Here is a 24,435-nt window from a genome sequence, read left to right as displayed (position 1 = left end):
CATGAACCTACCCGTACACTTCGCTCAACATCTAAGGTCCTCCTCCGAGTGCCTACCCCGAGGGAAGCTCGGAGAATGGCAACCTGGGAGAGGGCCTTTTCAGGGGTGGCCCCTCAATTTTGGAATGATCTCCCCGATGAGGCTCGCCTGGCACCAACACTGTTATCTTTTCGGCACCAAGTCAAGACTTTTCTCTTCTCCCAGGCATTTAACAGCGTATGCTGAGTTTTTTAATTGACCGCAGAATAGTTGTTTTAAACAGATATTGTCTGTTTTTGTTTGTATTTTGTGCTTTTTATGGTTTAAATTTTGTATATTTGTTTTTAATGTTCACTGTTTTTAACTTTTTTAAACCGCCGGCTATGGGGCGGTATATAATAATAATAATAATAATAATAATAATCTCAGATGGTATCTGATAGTCTTTGTGAAATGACTTGTCCGAGGTCTTAGAAAAGTAGCTATTTCATTCCCAGATTTGATGGACGTAAGGACACTTAATCCCCCATTCATGATCAAACCATCCCAAATATTTTGTATTACAATAGGGGACAATATATTGTTCCTGGTTTTTTTTAAAATCATTTCCCCAGCTATTACGAGAATTGCAGCTAAGCTCAAACGAAACAGGTAATTCTGAGGGGTGTGTATGGCTAAATTTAACAGCCTGCACACTGTCCTGTTTTAATTGGATTTTACTGTTTTAAAATTTCATATTGGTTTTTAACATATTAATGGTTTAATTTGTTTTAGAATTGTAAATCTATCGTTCTATTTTAGATGTATGATTTTATTTATATGCTGCCCTGATATCCTTGTGATTTAGGGCGGGATATAAATCTTTTAATAGATTAAAAAATGAAATAGGATGAAATAGGATAGCAGGATGAATGTGTGTTTTTGATCTCTTGCTGTGATACGGAGGCGCATAACAGCTCTTTGGACCGGTGTGGTGTGCGGCCTTTTCTTCTCTCGTAAATAGCAGGTGTGGAATTACTAAGAGCATGAAAACGTTAGCATTTGAACCGGTGTAGCCCATTATATACTTCCAAAAAAGAAAGGGAAAAAAGATTTAAATGTCTCTTAGGAATTCAGCCATCACTTTAGAAGGAACCTGAAATGTCATCTAATAATCACCCTTCCGTGTGAGATCTGTTACGGATCCCCCTTGCCAGAGGGCTGAATTTAGCACAGGCAAATCTGTCAATCTTGCTTTTCCTCAGGTTCTTTCTTCCATTGAGAAGTTCATTCCGTCCCGTTTCTTCAGCAGATTGGGAAGTATTGTTTTTTCCGGTCTGCACAAAAATCATTCATATTTTTTGTGCGCATCTTTCAAAATGCATGCAATTTTTTAGCATATTTTTTAAATGTATGCATTTGTGTGCACATCTTTTTAAATGGTTTTTCTATTGGATAAATCAATTTGTGCAGGGTCTGCACCACCACCGCCACACACTTTTTGCACACACTGTTTCAAATGTATGCATTTTGGAGGGCATGCTTTTTCATAGAATCATAGAATAGCAGAGTTGGAAGGGGCCTACAAGGCCATCAAGTCCAACCCCCTGCTCAATGCAGGAATCCACCCTAAAGCATCCCTGACAGATGCTTGTCCAGCTGCCTCTTGAAGGCCTCTAGTGTCGGAGAGCCCACAACCTCCCTAGGTAACTGATTCCATTGTCGTACTGCTCTAATAGTCAGGAAGTTTTTCCTGATGTCCAGCTGGAATCTGACTTCCTTTAACTTGAGCCCGTTATTCCGTGTCCTGCACTCTGGGAGGATCGAGAAGAGATCCTGGCCCTCCTCTGTGTGACAATCTTTTAAGTATTTGAAGAGTGCTATCATGTCTCCCCTCCATCTTCTCTTCTCCAGGCTAAACAGGCCCAGTTCTTTCAGTCTCTCCAGGGGTCTTGTTTCCAGACCCCTGATCATCCTGGTCACCCTCTTCTGGACACGCTCCAGCTTGTCTGTGTCCTTCTTGAATTGTGGAGCCCAGAACTGGACGCAATACTCTAGATGAGGCCTAACCAGGGCCGAATAGAGAGGAACCAGTACCTCACGCGATTTGGAAGCTATACTTCTATTAATTTTGAAACATGCGCATTTATGTACACATTTTGCTTCTGTGAACTGCGTCAGAAACATCAGGAAAGTACAGTTTCCAATGTCTTAAATTCATTCTTGCTTGTGGTTAGGTTCAGGAAGTGCAAATTCTGCAAGTTTGTGTTTCAACGAATTTCTCACCCATCCCTGGCCTGAACTGATAACTTGCAGAGGTCTTTTGTTCCCTGTCTTGATCCAAGTGGAGAGGCAGGTAAGAAATAAATTATTATTATTATTATTATTATTATTATTATTATTATTATTATTAAATTGGTGCTTGATCGGCCTGTCCCATGCCTAAAGCAAGCCTGGTTGGTATTGTAGGGCACCTCAATGACTCATGCATTCATCCTAGGAGTGGCCAGCTAGCACCATACGGATTGAATCCAGCCTTGGAGACAATCTTTGTTGCCTCCTGGCATAGGGTGACCCTATAGAAAGGAGGACAGGGCTCCTGTATCTTTAACAGTTGTGTTGAAAAGGGAATTCCAGCAGGTGTCATTTGTATGCAGGCAGCATCTGGTGGAATCCCCTCTTCATCACAACAGTTAAAGTTGCAGGAGCCCTGCCCTCTTTTGTATCTGGTCATGCTAGGCAGGGCTCCTGCAGCTTTAACTGTTGTGGTGAAGAGGGGGTTTCACCATGCATACAAATGACACCTGCTGAAACTCCTTTACCATACAACTGTTACAGCTACAGGAGCCCTGTCCTCCTTTCCATAGGGTCGCCCTACTCTGGCAGGTCTACCAAATTTTAGCCAAGGTAAAATAATATATGCATATAAGGAAAACAAAATGCTAAGTGGAAGAGAGCGAGCTGAGGGTGGAATCATAGACTGTTCAATCCATCCTTCTGGTTGATGTTGTGCCTCTGTTCGGAACGCTCTGCCGGAGGAAAGCCACGTGCTCCGAAATGCCCCTTTGCTGAACCTGAGTTACTCGGGGCTCACAGGGCTGCAGCCTCGGGACTTTTTATAATATTATTAGCAGGGATGCGGATGTCAACTGGAACCTCACCCGGCTCAGACTTTCTTCTCCCTCTGAACTTAGCTGCAATCCTCACAGTAACTGGGGGTGGGAGAGAGGGATTTTGCAGCAACAGGGTATCGTTTTGACGTGTCCTGATGTCGTGCAAAGTACTTTGGTCTTGAATGTACCATTAAGACCTATTGGCTTTACAAAATCCTGCTGCTGATGGAGAGGAAAACTGCCAGAATTGATACGGGTCAATGCAGCTGCCTGCATTGCTGGATTCTCTTGGGGAGTGTGGCTGGGGGGGGGGCTGTGACTTTACCGACACCGCTGCTGTAGAGGGGCGGCCCCTCCCTCCTTTGCCATCCCTCCGGCCTCCCTTGCAAATCCCCCCAACCTTTAACTACCAGGCGGACTTGATGCAATCTTCAAGGAGCTTCTCTTAGGTATGGAACTGTGAAGGGGGGTGGCGGGGGGGGGATGATTAATGACTGAATTCCCAGCTAGCTAATCCCACTGAACAGGACTCTGGCTGTGAAGCACAATGGGACCGTTGCCAGAAGCGCTGTTCTCCAGGGAGGGAGCAGAGCCAGCTCTGTCGGTGGGCAAGAGGAGAGGGGCGTTGGGCGGACGAAGATGTTCTTGCTCTCTTCCCTCGTCAGGCCTATGCTGGGAGCATTTTATTCCCGTCCGAAAATGGGTGGGGGGCGCGGGCATGGGCACCAAGTCACTCCTTGGCATTCGCACAAGAAAATAAAGCTAGCTAATGAGCCGGGAGGGGGGGATTTAACTGCAGGCAAAAGACGTGCACACACGGCCTCTGCCAACCCGGTGCCCTCCAGATGTGCCCTATGAGGAGAGACTGAAAGAACTGGGCATGTTTAGCCTGGAGAAGAGGAGGGGAGACATGATAGCACTCTTCAAAGACTTAAAAGGTTGTCACACAGAGGAGGGCCAGGATCTCTTCTCCATCCTCCCAGAGTGCAGGACACGGAATAACGGGCTCAAGTTAAAGGAAGCCAGATTCCAGATGGACATCAGGAAAAACTTCCTGACTGTTAGAGCAGTACAACAATGGAACCAGTTACCTAGGGAAGTTGTGGGCTCTCCCACACTAGAGGCCTTCAAGAGGCAGCTGGACAAGCATCTGTCAGGGATGCTTTAGGGTGGATTCCTGCATTGAGCAGGGGGTTGGACTCGATGGCCTTGTAGGCCCCTTCCAACTCTGCTATTCTATGATTCTATGATTCTATGACTACAACTCCCATTAGTCCACCTGCCAGGGACTAATCTGAGCCCTGGGATGATGGCAGGGCTGCGCCCTCTGGCCTCAAGGGCCCTGAACTAGGCACTGAGTACTAGTCTTGAGTCTTATCCTCATCCGAATGCTCTGCTGCATATTGGAAGGCCTAAAGGTGGCAGAAGGTTTTTTTTTATGACAGCTACACCTGTTGAATTTCTACCATTGTGACTTGTGATCTGCAAGGTCCAGGGTACCCCTGAGTGAAATGTCAGCCTAGCCAGAAATTCCTCAAGTGGGCTTAGGCCGGTCTGGTTTCAGGGACCGCAAGCCATGCAGAATGCTTTCCGCTATGGCATGGTGATCTTGGACATGCTCAGTTTACTCTGCCCCGCTGCACCTAGGGCAGCAATAAAAACTTCCACCCGGCTTGACTGTCTTCCAGCGCAAGGCGGGCTCAGTTCTGCTCTGAAAAAGCCAGTGGCGCTAGTGGCCAAATGGAAGGCCAGGGGACATTCCTTGGCTCGCCCCAAGTGCCACGGCTGATGCCTCCATGCGTGCAGAGAAAGGAGGCAGATAAATGTCTTGGAAAAGCTGCTTTCTGCTGAGTAGACATAACGTCTCTGGGTTAACTGGACCAGAAAGCCCCGTATGGCTGCCTTCTGCAATCCCAGGGAAGGACCTCTGGCTCAGTCCGACCCAGTTTGGAGCAACCAATTGCCTTTGCCTCGCCCGTCTTGCAGAGCTGCCGTTACAACATCTGGCAGAGATGGCACACTCCTTCCTCCTCCAGCCAATTTCCTCTCAATCAACTCTTGTGTGCAGCCACAAACCACCTCCTAGAAGGGAGTCATAACCTTTCGCCGGGAAACTGTATAGCTGTCCATCAGCCGCCCCCTCCCCCTTCAAGGTCATTCCTCTGGGCTTATCTGTCGCCGGTCCATAGCAAGCCACGCTGCCGTCCCTCCCTCCCTCCTAAGGTGTTTCTATGACAACTGTCGCCATAGCAATTTCCAGGCCCCTCCCACATGTGGCCTGCTGTATCTTCTCTTAATTCATCCCAGTCCTGAAATCATGGTTGCTGCGTGTACTGAGTCTACCCTACCTCTGTTGGGCTAAGGGGATCTCTGGGGGAGGCAGGGAGGTGGAGGACCTGGATCAACCAGTTAAGGAGTCCAGTCAAAGTGTCAGACGAACGGGCAATCCCAGAGAGATGGTGCAAGGCCAGCCAGGTAAAGCACGCCCTCCAAATAGAGACGGTAGGCATGAGCGTCTCTAAGGACAAGTCAACTCATGTTTGCTGTTTTGCTGTCACAGATGGACCTGGATGCACAACTTGGAGAGCTCCTTTAAGAGTTCTGACTGGTTCTGACTGAAACCCGGAATGGATTCACTGCCCCACTGACATCAGAGCTAACAGCCGCCACTGCTTGAGCAGCACACACACACACAGACACACACACGCTTTCACACTGCTAAAGGCTCTTCTTTACATGCCGCCTGCTTTATTAATGTGCTCGGCAACAAAGTCCGTCTTGCAATCGTTTAAAAGCAGAGAGGGCAGCTCAGTTCAGACAACACGTTTTAGAACCTCACAGTTGAGTTTTTACACCACCGTTGAGAAATGTGTTCTCTGGCAGGAAAACTCCACGCAATGGTGGAGTTTTGTTTGTTTGTTTTTAAAAAAACACTCTATGCAGAATATCCACGCTGTGCAGAGGAGAACTCCTGCACAACCATTGTGTTGGTTGTTGTGTAGTGTGACCGTATAAAAAGGAGGACAGGGCTCCTGTATCTTTAACAGTTGTACTGAAAATGAAATTTCAGCAGGTGTCATTTGTATAGACGGAGAACCTGGTGAAATTCCCTCTTCATCACCACAGTTAAAGCTGCAGGAGCCCTGCCCTCTTTTAAATCTGGTCACTCTAGTATAGCTCCTGCACTTTAACTGTTGTGATGAAGAGGAAATTTCACCAGGTTCCCCATATATACAAATGACCCCTGCTGAAATTCCCTTTTCTATGCAACTGTTAAGGATACAGGAGCCCTGTCCTCCTTTTGATAGGGTCACCCTATTGTTGTGTTGGAGTTTTCCGTTGCGTTGCATTGACTTTTGAGTTGACTGGCTACAGAGTTCCCTGGCAAGAGCGGCGAGAGGAGGGAGTACCGCTCTAGGAGAGCTGCCAGGATTTTTTTCGCAGCAATGGCTGATGGGATACCATCGAGAGGACCGGAGGAGGAGAGAAGGTGGAGGAACTGTCAATCAAACATCACTATGGAATTGATTCAACACCACAGTAGCCCACAGTCACACAACGGTGGCATTAGAACACGTTGTGGGGGGAGTTCGTCCTAAAAACCATTTATCTAAAGACTACGACCCAGGAGGTTTTGGAAAGGGCTGAGGTCCTGTACTATGTTCAAGTGGGAGTGACACCTTCAACCACACTACTGTGGGAACTGTAAAGTCAGCCCAATTAAATTTCCAGGGAGCATACAGCAGCCTGCATTGGCCAGTGACGAAGACTTTGTGTTGAAATACTTTTGGCCTGTTTATCTTATGTTGTTTTTGTCAGACATTTTTTCCTGTGCAATATGTTATTGCAGATGCTGCCGGAGATCAAACCTGGAGCCTTCTGCAGGCAAAGCAGGGCCTCAAACACTGAGTTACTGTGGGCTCTTTCCTGCTAGCATAATGCCAGAGGCAGGATTGGACCCACCTGGTTGTTAATGTTCTTGCATGTGCATTTACATGAGATAGGATAGAGCTGGCCACGCCCCCACTCACCCCAGCCCTGCAGCCCTCCCCCATACACACACTTCTAGAGATTTAATAACTTCCAGAGTTTAAGGAGAACCAGGACTGAAAGCAGAATTCCAGCAACCTTCAAAAACGCAAGAGGCATTTGCAAAGTTCATAGAATCATAGAATAGCAGAGTTGGAAGGGGCCTACAAGGCCATCGAGTCCAACCCCCTGCTCAATGCAGGAATCCACCCTAAAGCATCCCTGACAGAGGGTTGTCCAGCTGCCTCTTGAAGGCCTCAAGTGTGGGAGAGCCCACAACCTCCCTAGGTAACTGATTCGATTGTCGTACTGCTCTAACAGTCAGGAAGTTTTTCCTGATGTCCAGCTGGAATCCGGCTTCCTGTCACTTGAGCCCGTTATTCTGTGTCCTGCACTCTGGGAGGATCGAGAAGAGATCCTGGCCCTCCTCTGTGGGACAACCTTTTAAGTATTCGAAGAGTGCTATCATGTCTCCCTTCAATCTTCTCTTCTCCAGGCTAAACATGCCCAGTTCTTTCAGTCTCTCTCCATAGGGCTTTGTTTCCAGACCCCTGATCATCCTGGTTGCCCTCCTCTGAACCCACTCCAGCTTGTCTGCGTCCTTCTTGAATTTTTGCACAAAACCGGAACAGTCATTTCCTTACATGGCAGGGGAAGGGTTAGGGTTAGGGGGGATTTTGTGAGCCACACACTGTCAGTCAGGGTGCTGTATCCTAGACCCCTGGGCCAAACCCGGCTTCCCTGAGCCCTAATCAAGCCCTCTGCCATTTCCCAAAGACCCACACCCCCTTCCCTATGCCCTGGCCCTACCCCTTTCTCCAAACCACTGATGTGTGTTCCTGATTTTGTGTGATTTCCCCCCATTTCTAAAATGCTGAAATGCCTGTCCGAAGGCCACTGGCAGTAAGAGTGTTCGGCTAAAATATGCTGGTATTTTTGACCCCTCTTCTTTTGCCTTGGGGCCTTCACCCCTTTGCTTTCGACCTCACCCACCCCTCGGATGCAGCGCCCGAGAGCATCCTCAAAACTGAGCTTGGCCCTTGGGCTGGAAGAGGTTCGCATCCCCACCCACCTGTCAAATGCTTTGCTGCAGAAGCAAAACTCCCTCCAGGGAAAGTAAAGGTTCTTGAAGCAGCAAAACAGTGCAGCCCTCAGCCCCGGTAAGACGGAGGGGCAGAGCCGGGTCAAGTGCCGGGAGAGTGATTCTGGCCGTCGGCTTCTTCAACAGCAGGATCTCTGCTGTGGCAAGAGATGCAACAGCATCCTCTGGCCATTTGCAAGGGGGCGGGATGGAGATCACGGCAGCAGGAGCCCGTTCACCCGCTGCTAGGGTGGCACATGGAGCAAGGCCAGACATGTCAACAGGCCGGACTTGAGACTTGGGCTGCCAGAGCAGGGCATCACCTGAGAATGCAGCCAGCAAAGGAGACCCCCCTCCCAAACTTCTCTGCCACCGTCTCCCCAATCCATCACCTATTCCTGGACAAGACACCCCGGTGTGCTGCACCAGCCTCCCCACAACCTGGGGTCCTCCAGAGGTGTTGGGACCACAACTCCCATCATTCCCAGCCAGCTGGCTGGGTTGTGGTCTCAACACCTCTGGAGGACCCCAGGTTTGGGGAAGGCTGTGCTGCATCGTCCCCAACTAACCTTCAGCTTATGCTCATGTTCTTTGTTGACCCGTGACAACAGCTGGGCTTTCCTCCGGTTGAGAGCGTCGATGAGGGCGTCGCATTGGGCAACCAGGCAGGCTTCGAACTCCACGCTGTTCTCCTGTAGGGCGAAACGCCTGTCATAGAATCATAGAATCATAGAATAGCAGAGTTGGAAGGGGCCTACAAGGCCATCGAGTCCAACCCCCTGCTCAATGCACGAATCCACCCTAAAGCATCCCTGACAGATGGTTGTCCAGCTGCCTCTTGAAGGTCTCTAGTGTGGGAATAGAGCCCACAACCTCACCAGGCAACTGATTCCATTGTCGTACTGCTCTAACAGTCAAGAAGTATTTCCTGATGTCCAGCCGGAATCTGGCTTCCTTTAACTTGAGCCCGTTACTCTGTGTCCTGCACTCTGGGAGGATCGAGAAGAGATCCTGGCCCTCCTCTGTGTACAACCTTTTAAGTATTTGAAGAGTGCTATCATGTCTCCCCTCCATCTTCTCTTCTCCACGCTAAACATTCCCAGTTCTTTCAGTCTCCCTTCAAAGGGCTTTGTTTCCAGTAGGGATGTGCTTCGCTTCTCCTCGAACCGGAGAAGCAGGAGTGGAGCGGGGGGCTTCGCCTACCCTTAAGGCAGAGGCGAAGAGAGTCAGGGGGGCTGCGGATCGAGGCGAAGAGGATCGCCTCAATCCGGAGCTTCGCCTGAAGGTAAGTGGGGGGGGAGGGGGACTAATCTGGCGCTGCCAGCGCCACCATCCATGCGTCGGCGGCGGCAGCACCAGGTAAGGGAGCAGGGAGGAGCGACGCTTACCTTCCTCCGTCGCCGGCTTCAATTGAGGCCCCGGTTGAAGCCGGAAGTGAAGGCCGAGGCCTCTTCCGGCTTCAACCGGGGCCTCAATTGAATCCCCGACGGAGGAAGGTAAGGGGGCGGGGTGGTTGGTTGGTTTCTCTTGCGCCGCCGCCGCCGTCCATATAGTGACGGTGGCGAAGCCGGATCTCGCTCCTCGGAGCGGAGCGGGAGACGGGCGGAGCGGCGCGAAGAGGATCGGGCCCGATCCGGATTTTCCGGATCCGGCCACGAGGCGGATTGGGGGGTCCATGCACACCCCTAGTTTCCAGACCCCTGATCATCCTGGTCGCCCTCCTCTGAACCCGCTCCAGCTTGTCTGCGTCCTTCTTGAATTGTGGAGCCCAGAACTGGACGCAATACTCTAGATGAGGCCTAACCAGGGCCGAATAGAGAGGAACCAGGACCTCACGTGATTTGGAAGCTCTACTTCTATTAATGCAGCCCAAAATAGCATTTGCCTTTCTTGCAGCCATATTGCACTGTTGGCTCCTATTCAGCTGTCAGTCGCAGCCACAGTGCAGGCTAAAGCAGCGCCTCGTCAGCCTCGTGGCTGGGTGAGCTGTGGAGTCCTTGACCCACCCCGGTCTCCTTCCGTTCCCCCGGATAGCTTTGCTCTCCCGTTCCATAGATCGCGGGGGATGGCAGGGAGCCAAATCTGTCCAACTGCTCAACGTTTCCCGGTAGTCCAACAAAAAGCAGAAAGCTTGCACCTCAAGGCATATTCTTGCCCTGTTCGCTGCTGCTGCCATCTGCCTTCCTCCACTGCCTCTCCTGTGACACATTTTGGTTTGTCAGCCCCTAGGGCTACCCAGAGAGAGCTTGCCCAGTTGTCTTCCTTCACAGAGGACAAATATAAAGAATCTGGGGCGCTCATGCCATAAATCCACACGGAAAGAACGGATCTCTATTCCGGCAGGCCTATCCAGTGAAATTTCAGAATGTTTTTAGGATGTTTTAAAGATGTTTTTAATCATGTATGGAATGTTTTTAATCAGTGTATTTTTTAATGTGTATTTTTTATCATGTGTTTATACTGTTGGTTTTATACTTTGAACGGTTTTAGTTTTTGTGAACCGCCCAGAGAGCTTCAACTATTGGGCGGTATAAAAATGCAATAAATAAATAAATAAATCTCAAGATGCTGGAAAATATAACTTTCTTTTCAATAAAGTCCAATGTGTTGTGGCCCTGATATTTTTAGGGGTGGTCGTCTTCTTCTTCTTCTTCGTCTTCTTCTTTTATTTATTTATTTATTTATTTATTGCATTTTTATACTGCCCAATAGTTGAAGCTCTCTGGGCGGTTTCTTCCTCCTCCTCCTCCTCCTTTTTATTTATTTATTTATTGCACTTATATATCATCCGCATATTGATGATACCTCAGTCCACTAGCCGATGGCTGGTTGGCCCCTGTGTGAACAGAGCGCTGAATTAGATGGACCCTCGGTCTGATCCAGCAGGGCTCTTCTGATGTTCTTCGTTTTGGCTGAAGAGTGGGGCAAAAATGCCGTACAGAAAGCAAGAGGCCCCCTCAGGCCGGCCCGCTTTCTGAAGACGTTCCTGGGAATCCAAACCCGTGATGGAAGCTCTTGCTTGCCTCCATCCACTGCAGGCTGCTATGTCGGGCAGCAAGAGGAGGGGAGATCATGGGTCCCCAGAGGGATTATTTACATCGAGCGCCTGCAAAGTGGGGGTGAAGGAGCTTGCAGGGAAATACGTTTCTAGGGGAGGAATTGAATAAAGAAGCGATGTGCTGATTAGAGGCAGAGTGGTGTGTGTGGGGAGGGGGTGCGGAAGGAACCGGGGATTTTAATTTGGCATCAGCACTGGCTTGGCTTGATGGATTACACTCCAGCTCATTCGGAAAGCTGCCATGGGGGGGGGGGGAAGGGGGGGTTGGAGAGCCAGCATTGCTGAAAAGCAAAGCATCCGTGGAGTAGCCACGCTTTCAATCAATCCCAGCTGAGAGCCCAGATTCTGCCGGAGGGGTTGCTAGGCATTAACCCAGCGAGCGTATTTACTGAGGTGTTATCAGGCTCAGCGGGGGATGCGAGGGGGGGGGGCTGTGAAGAGAAGAGTCATCTTGCATATGCCAGAGCTTCAGCCCCCACATTTCCCTCCCCTTCCCAGAAAGGCCGTGTTCCCGCGGAGGCTGCCGTGCCGCCAGCCAGAGGTTTCGCACGGGGGAGGGGAGAGGATAGATATAGAACAGGCAGAAGCGAAGGAAGTAGAGGGAGGCGAATCTCTGGGAAGCAATTTCATGGTGTCAAATGCGGATCGGTTTAATGTTAATTTTATTGAAACAAGTAAAGGAGCAGTGGTCAGTTATTCTGCAGCAGCCTCCCCCAATTCAGTGCCTCCCCCCTAGATGTGTTGGACTACAACCCCCATCATCCCTAGTCAGCATGGGAGTTGTAGTCCAACACATCTGGAGGGCACTAGGTTTTTGAAAGCTGTTGTAGTGGCTTTGCACTTGTTGGCTGAAATGAATACTGGGTTTTTGAGGGGGCAGAAGGCGGGATATAAATGAAAGATTGAAAGAAATCAAGAAAGGTGAACTTTCTTTAAAGGGCCTGGAATGTCCCATTTTGGCTACAGCCCTGTAATATCGTGAGGCAAGGAGAGGGAAAATTGGGAGTGCCATCAAGAGAGCTTGCAAGCAAGTATATTTATTTATTTATTTATTTATTTATTACATTTTTATACCGCCCAATAGCCGAAGCTCTCTGGGCGGTTCACAAAAATTAAAACCATCATAAAACAACCAACAAGTTAAAAATACAAATACAAAATACAATATAAAAAGCACAACCAGGATAAAACCACGCAGCACAATTGATATAAGGTTAAAATACAGAGTTAAAACAGTATAATTTAAATTTGAGTTAAAATTAAGTGTTAAAATACTGAGTGAATAAAAAGGTCTTCAGCTGGCGACGAAAGGAGTACAGTGTAGGAGCCAGGCAGTAACATCTCTTAAAGTTACTAGCCCATAAGAAAGCACAGGCACAACACACACACACCAGGCTAAGAGCCCATTTGCCTATGCTAACAACATATTTTTTTATTATGTTTTGATTATTTTAATATGAGGGGATTCAGGCCCTTTTGAGAGCCCAAAACTGCATATAAAATATTCTTATACATAAAATAAGTAAATGGATGATGTGAATATATTATGCCAATACTTCTGCATCTACACTGGCTGCCAATCTGTTTCTGGGGCCCAGTTCAAAATGCTGGTTTTTACCTTTAAAGCCATGAGCAGCTGGGGCCCAGGTTACCTGAAGGAGACTCTCCTCCCATATTTACCTAAGGTCATCATCCGAGACCCAGAGAGGCTTGTCTGGCACCCACAATATAAGAAAATAAGAAGAGCCCTGATGCTGTATCAGACCACGGGTCCATCTAGTCCAGCACTCTGTTCACATAGCAGCCAACCAGCCATCGGCCAGGGACCGACAAGGCAGGACGTGGTGCAACAGCACCCTCCCACCCATGTTCCCCAGCAACTGGTGCACACAGGCTTACTGCCTCGGATACTGGAGGCATATGGTCTCTCCGGCACCAGGTGAAGATCTTTCGATTGTCCGCGGCATTTTAAGAACTGTTTTTAGTGCTTTTAGATCATTGCTATTACTGCTGGTTTTACTTAGGTTTTATGTACTGGAGTGATTTTACTCTTTGCTCTTGGTTTTATCTCGGTTTTATTACGTTGCTGTTTATATTCATTGTTTTATTGTTTGTATTTTATGTTTTCATGTGTGGAAAACGTCTCCCCCTTTTGCTTGCCTGAAGGTGATCCTCTACTCACCAGAAGCAAGTTACCAAGGCCTGAACAAAGGACAGCACACGGGGGTGGGGTGATAGGGGTGGGCAGGAGAGACGGACTAGGCGTTTGGGAGATTCAAGCCGGTACCTGGATTTGCTGCACCATGTTCCGGAGCTGCACCAGAAACTCTTTGGCTTCTTTTGCTCTGTCCGAGAGTCCATTCAGTGCCTGAGAAAGCTGGCTCTGCAGGAAGGAAGGAAAGAAGGAAGGAAGGTGGGTTAGAAAAGTTCCTATTCTGATAGAACTTTTGTAAACCGCCCAGAGAGCTTTGGCTATGGGGCGGTATATAAATGTTAATAACAACAACAACAACAGTGGTATTTTTATTTATTTATTTATTTATTACATTTTTATACCGGCCAATAGCCGAAGCTCTCTGGGCGGTTCACAAAATGATTTTAGTAAGGTGACCCTATTATTATTATTATTATTTATTTATATAGCACCATCAATGTACATGGTGCTGTACAGAGTAAAACAGTAAATAGCAAGACCCTGCCGCATAGGCTTACAATCTAATAAAATCATAGTAAAACAATAAGGAGGGCATGAAAAGGAGGACAGGGCTCCTGCATCTTTAACAGTTGTACTGAAAAGGGAATTTCATTAAGTGTCATTTGTATATATGGGAAACCTGGTGAAATTCCCTCTTCATCACACCAGTTAAAGCTGCGGGAGCCCTGCCCTCTTTTAAATCTGGTCACTGTAGTATAGCTCCTGCACCTTTAACTGTGGTGATGAAGAGGGAATTTCCCCAGGTTCCCCATATATACCAATGACACCTGCTGAAATTCCCTTTTCTATAAAGATACAGGATATAATTTCTATATAATCCTTTTCATAGGGTCACCCTAATTATAGTTACTCGGCCATGCACTCTGCACATGCTCAGAGAGCACTATCATTCTCACACCTGTACCGGGGCTAATCCTCAGAATTCCAGGCAGGTTATGGCACCAAACCCTTGGGCTCAAAGGTGATGTGTACAGGGGCGGATCAAGACATACTGAGGCCCTAAGCCATATCAAGATTCAGAGGCCCCAGACCATAAAAGTATATATAGAGAAAAGTGTCTTATATTATAACAGGAATAGTAATGAAAGGGTAGTACCCAGGGTTAGGGGGTTGTTGTAGTTAAGTAGAGTTAGCCTTCTTTGAAGATACATATAAATGGCTGTAGCTTGGGCATATTGCCCTCAGTTCGTTGGTTTCTGTTCATCACTCTGCTGCTAAGATCATCTCTTTTTTTTGTGAACCGCCCAGAGAGCTCCGGCTATTGGGCGGTATAGAAATGTAATAAATAAATAAATAAATAAATAAATAAATAAATAAAATCTTCTTGGCTTGCCGCTCTGACCATGTTACTCCATGTCTGAAATCTCTTCATTGGTTTCCGATTCACTTCAGAATCCAATATAAACTTCTCCTGTTGACCTACAAAGCTTTTCACTGTCTAGCTCCTTCCTATCTTTCCTCTCTCATCTCACACTATTGCCCCGCTCGTGCTCTTCGCTCCTCTGATGCCATGTTTCTCACCTGCCCAAGGGTCTCTACTTCCCTTGCTCGGCTTCGTCCATTTTCTTCCGCTGCCCCTTATGCCTGGAACGCTCTTCTAGAACATTTGAGAACTACAAGTTCAATCGCAGCTTTTAAAGCTCAGCTAAAAACTTTTCTTTTTCCTAAAGCTTTTAAAACTTGATTTTGTTCTGACTTTTATACTGTTAGTTTTACCCTATCCTGTGCCTGTTTGGTGCATTCTCTTCCCCTCCTTATTGTTTTATTATGATTTTATTAGAATGTAAGCCTATGCGGCAGGGTCTTGCTATTTTATTGTTTTACTCTGTACAGCACCATGTACATTGATGGTGCTATATAAATAATAATAATAATAATAATAAATGCTGCGCTGCCACGCTTCCTCTATATAAGGCAACTCTCCTGTAATTAACACCAGACTTTCCAACATATTTAATCCGAAGCGATATAATCTTAGTTATCTTACATATTAGTTATCTCCAATAAATTTAGAGGCTCCTCATAATATATTATATTATTATATTATATTATATTATTATTATATTAAAGATGTAGGTAATAGCTATGCCTTTTTTTTGTTTTCTCAAAAATGCAAGGGACCCAATATTGATCCGGACCCTAGCCTGGGGATGTATAGGGGAGCTTTATCCCATTGGTCCCCATTTTGGTCCCAATCCAGACTGGAAAACCTGCACCTCCCATTTATATCACAGCGCTATCACTTCCTAGCAATGTAAACTGCAAGCATGGGGCAAGAAAAACATCAGGACCACAGCAGGGGCAGGGCAAAAGATCAAAGCCTTCTAAATCTACCCCTACCCTTCCACACACACATAGCAATATGTCATGTGACCCTGAGTGGTCACATTCCATAACCCAAGGAATAAGCACTGCATACAGGATCCGCAATATACATTCTCTCAGCAAGCAGTGGAGTACTGGCAGCATTCTTGCTTCGGAATGAAACTGAGCATGCACGGCATAACTTTGCCAGCAGTTGCTGCCATAGGCTTTAATGGGGCAAGCAAACCTTATTAACGTGTGAACCGCTGCCGAGAACTTAATTAGGGTGATCCTATGAAAAGGAGGACAGGGTTCTTGTATCTTTAACAGTTGTATTGAAAAGGAAATTTCAGCAGGTGCCATTTGTACATATGGGGAACCTGGTGAAATTTCCTCTTCATCACACCAGTTAAAGCTGCAGGTGCCTTGCCCTCTTTTAAATCTGGTCACTCTAGTATAGCTCCTGCAGCTTTGACTGTTGTGATGAAGAGGGAATTTCACCAGGTTCTCCATATATACAAACAACACCTGCTGAAATTCCCTTTTCTATGCAACTGTTAAGGATACAGGAGCCCTGTCCTCCTTTTGATAGGGTCACCCTAGTGTTGTGTTGGAGTTTTCCATTGCGTTGCATTGACTTTTGAGTTGACTGGCTACAGATTTTCCTGGCAAGAGCGGTGAAAGGAGGGAGTGCCGCTCTAGGAGAGCTGCCGGGATTTTTTTGCAGCAATGGCTGATGGGATTGTGATGAAGACGGAATTTCACCAGGTTCCCCATATATACAAATGACACCCGCTGAAATTCCCTTTTCTATGCAACTGTTAAAGATACAGGAGCCCTGTCCTCCTTTTCATAGGGTCACCCTAACTTAACCAAACTAATGAGGGGTTGCCTTCTACCCCAGTCAGCCACAACTAGGCTGACAACTGTGACCCAGAGGACCTTTTCTTCTGCTGACCCCCCCCACCCCATTCTCTGGAACGGCCTGCCAGAGGAGATTCATCAGCTTAATACTCTCTGAGTTTAAGACAGCCATAAAGACTAGTCTCTTCCAGCAGGCCTACTCAGATGAATTTTAAGATGTTGTGATTGTTATTTTAATATTGTAGTGGTTTTATATGCTCTTTTAACCTGTTTTATGTATTATATTGTATTTAACGTTCTTCCCCGCCTCGATCCAGAGGGAGAGGCGGGTAAGAAATTATTATTATTATTATTATTATTATTATTATTATTATTATTATTATTATTATTTTATTCAAGCCTGAATAACTGTATTTCACCAAAAATTGAAAGAAGATGATAACAGGCCTGTTTAAAAATGGGAGTAAAAGTACAGCATTTGTGTGCTTTCAAAGGCAGCCCTCTGTCAGGGATGCTTTAGGGTGGATTCCTGCACTGAGCAGGGGATTGGACTTGATGGCCTTGTAGGCCCCTTCTTCTATGATTCTGTCTGCAGCTGGAAATAACCTTTGGGGTTTCTCTCTAGAGATCTCCAACGCCACATACACCTCAGAATGCAAGAAAGGGAAATCTAGCTAAATTTGCCACTGACATCAACCCTTTCCCGGAAAAAGAATCATAGAATCCTAGAATAGCAGAGTTGGAAGGGGCCTACAAGGCCATCGAGTCCAACCCCCTGCTCAATGCAGGAATCCACCCTAAAGCATCCCTGACAGATGGCTGTCCAGCTGCCTCTTGAAGGCCTCTAGTGTGGGAGAGCCCACAACCTCCCTAGGTAACTGGTTCCATTGTCGTACTGCTCTAACAGGGAGTTTTTCCTGATGTCCAGCCGGAATCTGGCTTCCTTTAACTTGAGCCCATTTGCAGGCAGACGTGTTGCACTTCAGCACTCCAAAGACATTTCTGGAAATAAGGCTGGCTTATTTTCATAGCAAGGGTGACTCTTTTCTTAGCTTTGTGGCTGTCCCCTCTCCCCACCCTTCCAGCTTGGCATCTTAAAGGGACAGTCTCCTTTTTGACAGTACTAGGAATACATCTGTGGACCTGTTGGAATGTGCTTTTTTTATTCAAAAAATGTTTTGAATAAAAAAATGTTTCTTGGGGCCAAAAGAAACATGATTTTGGCCCCAAGAGGGCATGTGAAAGAAAGCCCGGCTACTGGGACACCCAGGGAAAAATCCAAAATGCTAAAATGATTCTACACACTACACTATTCTTCTGCACGCCCCGGACATTTCAAGCTGGAAACCCTCCTGAGAAGAAGGCAGCAACTTCAGAGCTGCGAATGATTCCTAGTTTCTGCACACCCTGAGCAGCAGAAATGCTCTTTCCGTCAGGGCTGGTGCCTTGACTACGGGAGCGAAAGACAAGGAGGCAGCAAGCCGGGTGAATTACTCATGGGTGCAACGCGCAAGCGGCGCCTCCTTGCAATCGATTGCTCCCCCATTATGTAAATTGGGCACCGAGGGGATGTTGGTGTGCGTGGCTGATTCCAGAGGTGCATTGATGCAGACCGGGAGGCTTTTCCGTGACAAGGGAGGGGGGGGAGATTTATATTCCAGGGAATTGCAGGCGCATAAAGAGCAGCCCAGAAGCAGAAGCCATTAGGCAGAGTGAATCAATTGGCGGTCTTTGACCTTTCCCGTCAGAACGATCAGGCTTTCTTAACCTTCTTCATCTGCTCCTCCATTACGTTGTCCCATCTCCAGGTTGGACTTCCCCAAGCTAGCGCCCTCCAGATGTGGACTACAACTCCCAATATCCCCAGCCAGGCAAAGTGGGAGATGATGGGAGTTGTAATCCAACACTTCTAGAGGTCACCCTCTTGGGCCTGGCTGCTCTAGGGAGACGCGTCTCTGCAATGAAATTTCTGGGAAACCTCTTTTCTTCTCAGCTTCCTGAATGCACATTGCTACGAACTGAATATGAGCTGTATCTGCTGCAGCCTAGCCCAGCTCCTAGGATGACGTCCATGCAAGCAGAATCGGAACGTGCCTAGGGCAAAGAACACATGGGACTGCCTTACACTGGCACCTTTGACCCTCCACAGTCTCGGGCAGAGGTCACGGAATAACGGGCTCAAGTTACAGGAAGCCAGATTCCGGCTGGACAGCAGGAAAAACTCCCTGACTGTTAGAGCAGTACAACAATGGAAGCAGGTGGTGGGCTCTCCCACACTAGAGGCCTTCAAGAGGCAGCTGGACAACTGTCTGTCAGGGACGCTTTAAGGTGGATTCCTGCATTGAGCAGGGGGTTAGACTCGATGGCCTTAGAGGCCCCTTCCAACTCTACTATTCTATGATTCTACAGTCTTTCACAGTGGAGGCTGGTGGCTCCTATGATGGTGGGGCAGTGAAGAACTGGTCAGAATGCTACTAGAATTGTAATAAATAGATAGAGATAGACAGATAGATAGATAGATAGATACCACAGAAAAGGGATACTGAGGCTCATGAACTTAAAGATCATGAGTGCAAAGCAGGGCTGGGTGGGGGAGGGACCCACACAGCCACGCAAAACCACAACCCACATTCTCCCACTCCAGCCACTCCCACTGCACAGATAATCAAGTGATTTTAAGATCATGTGTGCAAGACAAGGTGAGTGGGTGGAATTCACACAGCCAAGCGTTGTCCTCATCCTTATCCTCATCCCTTCTGACCCTTTGTGGAGAACATGCTTCTCGCGCTTGTGCCTTTCTGCATGGCCTGTTCCATCACACGGACCCGTCGCAGGCACAGGCAAGGAAGCGCCAGGCAAGCTGCAGGGCACAGGTTTTGCCAGTGCTGATCTGGATGCCCAGTATGGAAGCAAGTGCAGGGCACGGACAGAGTGGACACTGGGGAAGTCCCCCCCCTTCTCCCCTTTGCTCATAATACCTGAACTTGGGCCCCAATAAATAAATAAAACAGGAAGGGGAAACTGAGTCATAAGAACTTTAAGATCATGAGTGTGACATGGGGCCAAGGGGAAACCACACAAAAGCACAACCCAACATTATAGAATCATAGAATAGCAGAGTTGGAGGGGGCCTACAAGGTCATCAAGTCCAACCCCCTGCTCAATGCAGGAATCCACCCTAAAGCATTCCTTACAGATGGTTGTCCAGCTGCCTCTAGTGTGGGAGAGCCCACAACCTCCCTAGGTAACTGGTTCCATTGTCGTACTGCTCTAACAGTCAGGAAGTTTTTCCTGATGTCCAGCTGGAATCTGGCTTCCTGTAACTTGAGCCCATTATTCCGTGTCCTGCACTCTGGGATGATCGAGAAGAGATCCTGGCCCTCCTCTGTGTGACAACCTTTTAAGTATTTGAAGAGTGCTCTCATGTCTCCCCTCAATCTTCTCTTCTCCAGGATCAACATGCCCAGTTCTTTCAGTCTCTCTTCATAGGGCTTTGTTTCCAGACCCCTGATCATCCTGGTTGATGATCTCCCACTCCAGCCACTCCCATTGCACAGATAATCAAGAGGCATTAAGATCTTGTGTGCAAAACAAGGTGGGTGGGTGGAATTCACACAGCCAAGCATCCTCATCCTCATCCTCCTTTTCATCCTTCTCATCCCTAGCGACCCACTGCGGAGAACATCCTCGTTGCATTTGTGCTTTTTTGCTTTGTCTGTTGTCCATCACTTGGATGCATCACAGGCAGGGTCCCCCAAACAGGCCACAGAGTTAGGACACACAAGAGACAGGCCTGGCTGGATCTACACTATTGCTTTAAAGCGCTTTATAACAGTTTTATAGCACTTTAAAGCAGTTAAAGCGCTTTATAACTGTTATAAAGCGCTTTAAAGCAGTAGTGTAGATCCGGCCAGGGCATTGTTATACACCGTCTGTAATGAACGTACAAAATTCACGATTGCAGGATGTGGTGATAGGCAAAGAGCTTCCCCAACCTTGCGCGCTCCAGGTAAGTTTGGCTACAACTTCCATCATCCCCAGCTGGCTGGGGAGTTGTAGTGCATTGTATCTGAAGAGCAGTGGATTGGCAAAAGCTGGATTAGACAAATTCATAGAGGACAGAATCATAGAATCATAGAATCGTAGAGTTGGAAGGGGCCTACAAGGCCATCGAGTCCAACCCCCTGCTCAATGCTGGAATCCACCCTATCCATCATAGATCTATGAACAGCTGTTAGCGCAGCTATGATAGCTAAATGGAACCTCCACCAGCAGGGGCATTGTACCTCTGGATACCAAAAGCTTGGGACACTCAGAATGGGAAGCCCACCAACTGCATGCATTCAACTGTTCACAGGCATATGACTGGCCACTTTTGGAAGCAGAAAAACGGGATTTTATGGACCTCTGGGCTGTGCCAGCAATGCGACGTTTACGCTTTTAACAATGAGAGAGAGAAATGGAAGGGCCACGCCACTCTGGCTGCCAAAGAGAAGGGGCCTTGCTCTACAAATCTGCAAACGGAGAGCTCCTTTAGAGTTCTGACTGGTTCTGACTAGAACCCGGGGCGGATTCACTGCCCCACTGACATCGGAGCCACCAGCCTCTACTGGCCAACCTTCCCTTCAAAAACGCCACTGATGAAGATTCCACAACACCTAAAGGAAAGAGCTTCCCCTGCCCCCCCAATACAATATTCATCCTAGTCTTTGGAGGGTTTGTTGTGTTCACCCCCACCCCCTCTTTTCTGTTTGACTTCAGGAGGCAGGGAAAACATGTGGAGAAGGAGCGAAGATCATCCAGTGCTCAGAGGCTGGAAATTCATCTCCCACACCCCCAAATCCTGGAAATGGATCCAGTGTGTGAGAGATTAGAGAGGGAAGCTTAATGGACTGGAAAATTTTTCTGTTGCCTCTGCAGAAGGGTTTAATGCAACCCCGATCACCCTCCTTTCCTGGATAATTTATTGCAGCAGCATTAAGACAGAGAGCTAATCAACGGATCGTTCTCTAATTAAAATGACACCACTTATCAGTCCTGTGCCCTTGCCTTCCCTCCCTCCCCCCCACAAGTAACACAGAAAAAATTGAGGGGGGAGATTTTCAGGAAGCTTCAGGGCTAAAATCTCCCAAGACATCCTGGAGCTCTGGATATAAGAAGTGAAAATCTGGGGTGGTTGTGGGGTGGGAATAGCAACAAAACATCCTGGGCGCTTCACCCCCTGCCTCCAAGGAAGAACATCATGGCAAGAGGGAGGCCAACTAGGTCCCATACTGGGACCTAGTTGGCTACTAGGAGGAGGGCCTTCTCCGCTGTGGCACCCCGGCTGGGGAAGGAGCTCCCCAGAGAGGTCCGCCTGGTGCCTACACTGTACTGCTTTCGTCGCCAGCTGAAGACCTTTTTATTCTCTCAGTATTTTAACACTTAATTTTAACTTAAATTTAAATTTCACTGTTCTAACTCTGTATTTTAATCTTATATCAATTTTGTTGCATGGTTGTATCCTGGTTGTGCTTTTTATACTGTATTTTGTATTTGTGTTTTTAACCTGTTGGTTGTTTTATTATGGTTTTAACTTTTGTGAACTGCCCAGAGAGCTTCGGCTATTAGGCTGTATAAAAATGTAATAAATAAATAAATAAATAAATAAATAAAATACATCAGCCAGAGTGGGAGCAGCTGCAGCAAACATGTTTCACACATCCCCTCTCTCAGAAAGAACACCGAGTTTTGCTCTCTTTTTTCATCCTCCCTCCTAACCGTTTCTCCTCTTGTGCCGTGTCTTTTAGATTGTAAGACTGAGGGCAGGGATGGTCTCATTATTAATCTGTGTAAGCATCTCTAGGTGGCTTCTTCTTCTTTTTTTTTTTTTCTTTTTTTTGGCTGAATGAGCAGGGTAAACTAAAAATGCTGTAAATAAATATATAAACGTGGAAGCCAGGGTGCCCAGTTTCCTCTGGCCTTTGTCAGGATGTGTTTTGACGAGATAGGCCCATTTTAGGGAGGCAGGATTGAGGCAGAGCGCAAAGCACCCCAAAGAACTCCTTTAGAGTTCTGACTTGTTCGGATTGAAACCCGGAGCGGATTCGCCGCCCCACTGACGTCGGAGCCACCAGCCTGCACTGTTTTCAGGAAAGACCATTCAGTGAGCAAGTGCCTAAGCAATGGATTTGAACCCAGGAGGCAGGAACCCCATGTCCAAGGCTCGGAAATGACCCTCTGGGGTTAAGTAAGTCATGGAAAGGTTGGAAGCCAGGCTGCTATGACGTACGCCGGGGGTGGGGAGGGAAGAGGGCAAGAAGTACATTATTTCTTCAAGAGTGCACACTCGGCATGACGTCAGCCTCTGAAACGTTTGCAGGCCTGCTCCTGTTCTCTGCAAGCAGCTTTCCATCGTGATGCTCCATGTTCTGGAGGATTAGCGGCCTTTTCAGGCAGCTGCTCCAAAGAGTGGGTGGCTCACGCAGCATTCCAGGGAGACAAAACGGCCTGCTGGGCCGTTGTTGTTGTTGTTATTATTATTATTATTATTATTATACTTGCATAGACATCCACTAAGCTGCCCTCCTCCTCCTCCTCCTCCTCCTCTTCTGTTTGGCCTTTTCCAAACGATTAAGGCAGCCTTCCTCAACCTGGGGCGCTCCAGATGTGTTGGACTGCATCTCCCAGAATGCCCCATTCTGAGAGATGCAGTCCAACACATCTGGAGCGCCCCAGGTTGAGGAAGACTGCATTAAGGGATTCCGGCACAGAGGACAGGGAGCGCGGAACTCCTTGGCAACTGCTGGCAAAGGATCCATGAGCTCAGATGACCTTGAAGCAGCGAAGGACTCAGAAGGCCTTGCGTGCCTGTGGGCCGGAGGGTGTGGGTTCGGGAGGAAGCCACCCAGATTGCAATTAGCGGCCCATCTTTTGTGCCTGGATGCCAAGTGCTGCTTCAGGGAGAAATGAGATTACTGGAGCAGAGCGAAGAGGCCTCTGAGGAGGGAAAGATGAAGGAGGAGGAGGAGGAGGAGGAGGCGGAGGAGGAGGAGGAGGCAGAAGAAGGAAGAGCAGGAGAAAGCAGGAGGGGGAGGACTAGTCAGAAACAGCAGCAGTCACTGCAGCCCAGACCCCCAACGTCACATGCAAAAGAGAAGCTGAACGGAGAACAGAATGCTTTAGTTTGTTCCAGAGAGATTGACGGTGCTCTTCCTGCCTTTGACAGAGGGTCATAACATCTTGATCTGTATACATTGGAATGTGATTGTTTCGGGTACCTGTTATGCCTTCCCTCTGCCCTTTGCTTCCTCACCCAAACACCACCCAGCTACACAGCAAGGATGATCAGGGGTCTGGAAACAAAGCCCTATGAGGAGAGATGGAAAGAACTGGGCATGTTTACCCTGGAGAAGAGAAGATGGAGGGGAGACCTGATAGCATTAATAGAAGTATAGCTTCCAAATCACGTGAGGTACTGGTTTCTCTCTATTCGGCCCTGGTTAGGCCTCATCTAGAGTATTGCGTCCAGTTCTGGGCTCCACAATTCAAGAAGGACGCAGACAAGCTGGAGTGTGTTCAGAGGAGGGCAACCAGGATGATCAGGGGTCTGGAAACAAAGCCCTATGAAGAGAGACTGAAAGAACTGGGCATGTTTAGCCTGGAGAAGAGAAGATGGAGGGGAGGCATGATAGCACTCTTCAAAGACTTCAAAGGTTGTCCCACAGAGGAGGGCCAGGATCTCTTCTTGATCCTCCCAGAGTGCAGGACACGGAATAACGGGCTCAAGTTACAGGAAGCCAGATTCCAGCTAGACATCAGGAAAAACTTCCTG

General features: G+C 47.7%; 1 protein-coding gene across 20 annotated transcripts in view; it reads right to left on the bottom strand.

Moving 5' to 3' along the window:
* Positions 1-24,435, bottom strand: part of TRIM9 (tripartite motif containing 9) — an 87,835-nt gene that overhangs the window by 34,480 nt on the left and 28,920 nt on the right. For 16 of the 20 annotated variants that reach the window (XM_063118260.1, XM_063118251.1, XM_063118258.1 and 13 more), the window contains exons 2-3: positions 13,527-13,622; positions 8,751-8,873 (exon numbers count right to left, since the gene is read on the bottom strand). The exons of 3 other annotated variants lie outside the window; for them this stretch is intronic. In XM_063118260.1, coding sequence (XP_062974330.1) covers positions 8,751-8,873; positions 13,527-13,622 — 219 coding nt within the window. The remainder of the gene's footprint in view (positions 1-8,750; positions 8,874-13,526; positions 13,623-24,435) is intronic. One more of the 20 variants, XM_063118263.1, reaches the window with a different exon arrangement.

Source organism: Elgaria multicarinata, chromosome 2, assembly GCF_023053635.1.
Source record: "Elgaria multicarinata webbii isolate HBS135686 ecotype San Diego chromosome 2, rElgMul1.1.pri, whole genome shotgun sequence".
Classification (NCBI taxonomy): Eukaryota; Metazoa; Chordata; class Lepidosauria; order Squamata; family Anguidae; genus Elgaria; species Elgaria multicarinata.
The sequence above is the reverse complement of the archived record's forward strand: the minus strand, read 5'-3'. Positions and strand labels throughout refer to the sequence as shown.